Source organism: Mya arenaria, chromosome 15, assembly GCF_026914265.1.
Source record: "Mya arenaria isolate MELC-2E11 chromosome 15, ASM2691426v1".
In the NCBI taxonomy this organism is placed as follows: domain Eukaryota; kingdom Metazoa; phylum Mollusca; class Bivalvia; order Myida; family Myidae; genus Mya; species Mya arenaria.
This window is the reverse complement of record NC_069136.1, coordinates 11,719,029-11,721,361: the sequence shown is the minus strand read 5'-3', so window position 1 is coordinate 11,721,361 and position 2,333 is coordinate 11,719,029. Positions and strand designations below refer to the sequence as shown.

Sequence of the window (2,333 nt, the reverse complement as noted above, 5' to 3'; positions counted from 1 at the left end):
TGTAGCACCCATGATGCTGAGGATGTGGCCCAGTGGACCATGGCAAATAATACATATTGACTTTGCAGAAAAAAGACAAACATCATTATTTGGTTGTTGTTGTTGACGCGTATTCTAAATGGCCAGATATTTTCTTTATAAAGCCTACAGTCAATGTGATTAGGACTTTTTTCAACAAATACGGACTAGTATCTCAAGTAGTATCGGACAATGGCCCACTGTTCCGCAGTGAAGACTTCGCATATTTTCTTAAGATGAACGGTGTTAAACATGTTAAGGTATCGCCCTACCATTCTGCTAGCAACGGAGCAGCAGAACGCATGGTACGATCATTCAAGCGTAGTCTTAGTGCCAGCAAACCAGACGCACAAGGACTACAACAAACACTTGATCGGTTCTTGTTAACGTACAGATCAACGGAACATTCTACAACTGGTAGTACACCGTCTAGTTTATTCCTTGGAAGAGAGCTACGTACACGCGTATCGTTGGTACGACCAGACTTTAAAGTTAAAGTAATGAACAAGCAAAGTGATCAGAAAGTAAGTCATGATATACATTCCAAGTTCCGTGAGTTCTTCCCAGGAGATCAGGTGTTAGTCAAGGAAGTTCGCGCAGATGAAACATGGTGGCCAAGTACAGTGGCTGAACGTACAGCTCCTAAATCGTACATTGTCATTCTAAATGATGGTAGAGTTTGGAAACGTCACATTGATTTAATTCAGAAAGCAGACTTTCAGTTAACCTCAGAGCAGTTACATGATACGTTCAGGGAGGACCAACAGCTAGAACCGAGTATGATCACATCGGACCCGCCTACGCAATCTTCTGGTAATCTGCCAGACACTAACATTTCACAATCTGATATACCAACAGGACCCGATGTAGATATGGATAAGGAACCTGACAATCCACTCATCGTGACGACTCCAGTGGCACGGAAGTCGCACAGGCAGACGAAAGCCCCAAAGAGACTGATAGAATCGATTTAGATCAATACATGACTGTTTACGCAAATATGATGCGCATTAATGATCATTGTATGTTGTTATTCGTTAATGTTATTTTCGTTTTAAGGCATGCACTCTGTTTTTTATAAGTCTCCTAAGTAATGAGTGACTACTTTGTTAAATTACAATTACAGTTGAACATTGACACATTGGTTTATACTACAGTAGCTTTACGATATAATATTTGATAAGCTGGCGATAGAAGTTAAGAAACTATTTTTAAATATTAACGAAATAATCTGCAAGTGACAATACCGTAATATATATGCATTATAAGATAAAAAAAACAATTTCAAAAATAGATAGCATAATATGATTATGTATATGTAACATGTTAAAAAGGGAAGAGTGTGGTGTCTTTAGAATTATTAGTATGATATGACCTTTTCTTAAGGTTCTTATATTATCTTGTTGTTGATTAAATAGTCAAACGCATGGCGTAGATTTCTAATTGCGTGATCTTCAAACCAACATACACGACAATTCTCAAATGGAAACTCTTGTTTTATGATGTTTATACAAGACCTTTGTTTTTGTCAAATAAATTAAGAAATGAATTGCATAATCACGTCATTATTACGCCGGGAAAAATCACTTAATATGTGATACGTGAACCATTTTTTTTTAAAAATGAAACGCTAATGGCAACAATACATTTCACCAAATTTTAAAAAATGCTGAATATTTTTTTCATGTCCTGCTGACATAATACAAATATTAACAAGAAAATTAATTTTCAGTTAATATCAATACGCGAAGATTCGCGATCCGAACATATACATTGATATATTGTTCATCAGAAAATATTTGCAATTTGCGAAAGGCAATCTCATCGTTCACATAGATAACTGACTTCCTTAATCTATATATTTTATTTCTTATTTTATCGAACACAGACAATTACATGCACTTACCTTTAGTTTAACAAAGAGGGATTCTCAATGACAATGCCACCTTTTGGTATAAATATTGTTCAGGGCCCCATCACTGATTACGTTATCAAAATAAACACTAGAAAAACACATGAAAACTCTAACACAAGTAGTTTGTAAAATAAAGTTTGGGTGCTCTGTAACTTTTTGTCAAAGGCAACAATGGTGCGTAGAAAATAGTCTTAGTGCTCCGTTGATGTTTGTCCAAGTAAATAGTCACCTGAAGATGATAGTTTTAGTGCTCAGTAAGTTAATCCAAGACAAGGATATTTTAACTGTTACGCTGATATCCCTTCAAGGCAACAGCAGCCTCTAAAATATATGTTTATAGCTCCGGTTATATTTGTCCAAGGAAACTATAGCCGGTAGAACTTAGTTTAAGTGTTCCCTT

General features: G+C 35.9%; 1 protein-coding gene across 1 annotated transcript; it reads left to right on the top strand.

Moving 5' to 3' along the window:
- Positions 1–254: 254 nt before the first annotated feature.
- On the top strand, positions 255–992 carry LOC128219108 (uncharacterized protein K02A2.6-like). Its single transcript, XM_052926929.1, has one exon. The coding sequence runs from the start codon at positions 255–257 to the stop codon at positions 990–992; it is 738 nt and encodes a 245-aa protein (XP_052782889.1).
- The last annotated feature ends 1,341 nt before the right edge of the window (positions 993–2,333 follow it).

Bases quoted from the DNA above. Each gene is read 5' to 3' on its own strand.
- LOC128219108 (XM_052926929.1), top strand. From the start codon at position 255: ATGAACGGTGTTAAACATGTTAAGGTATCGCCCTACCATTCTGCTAGC.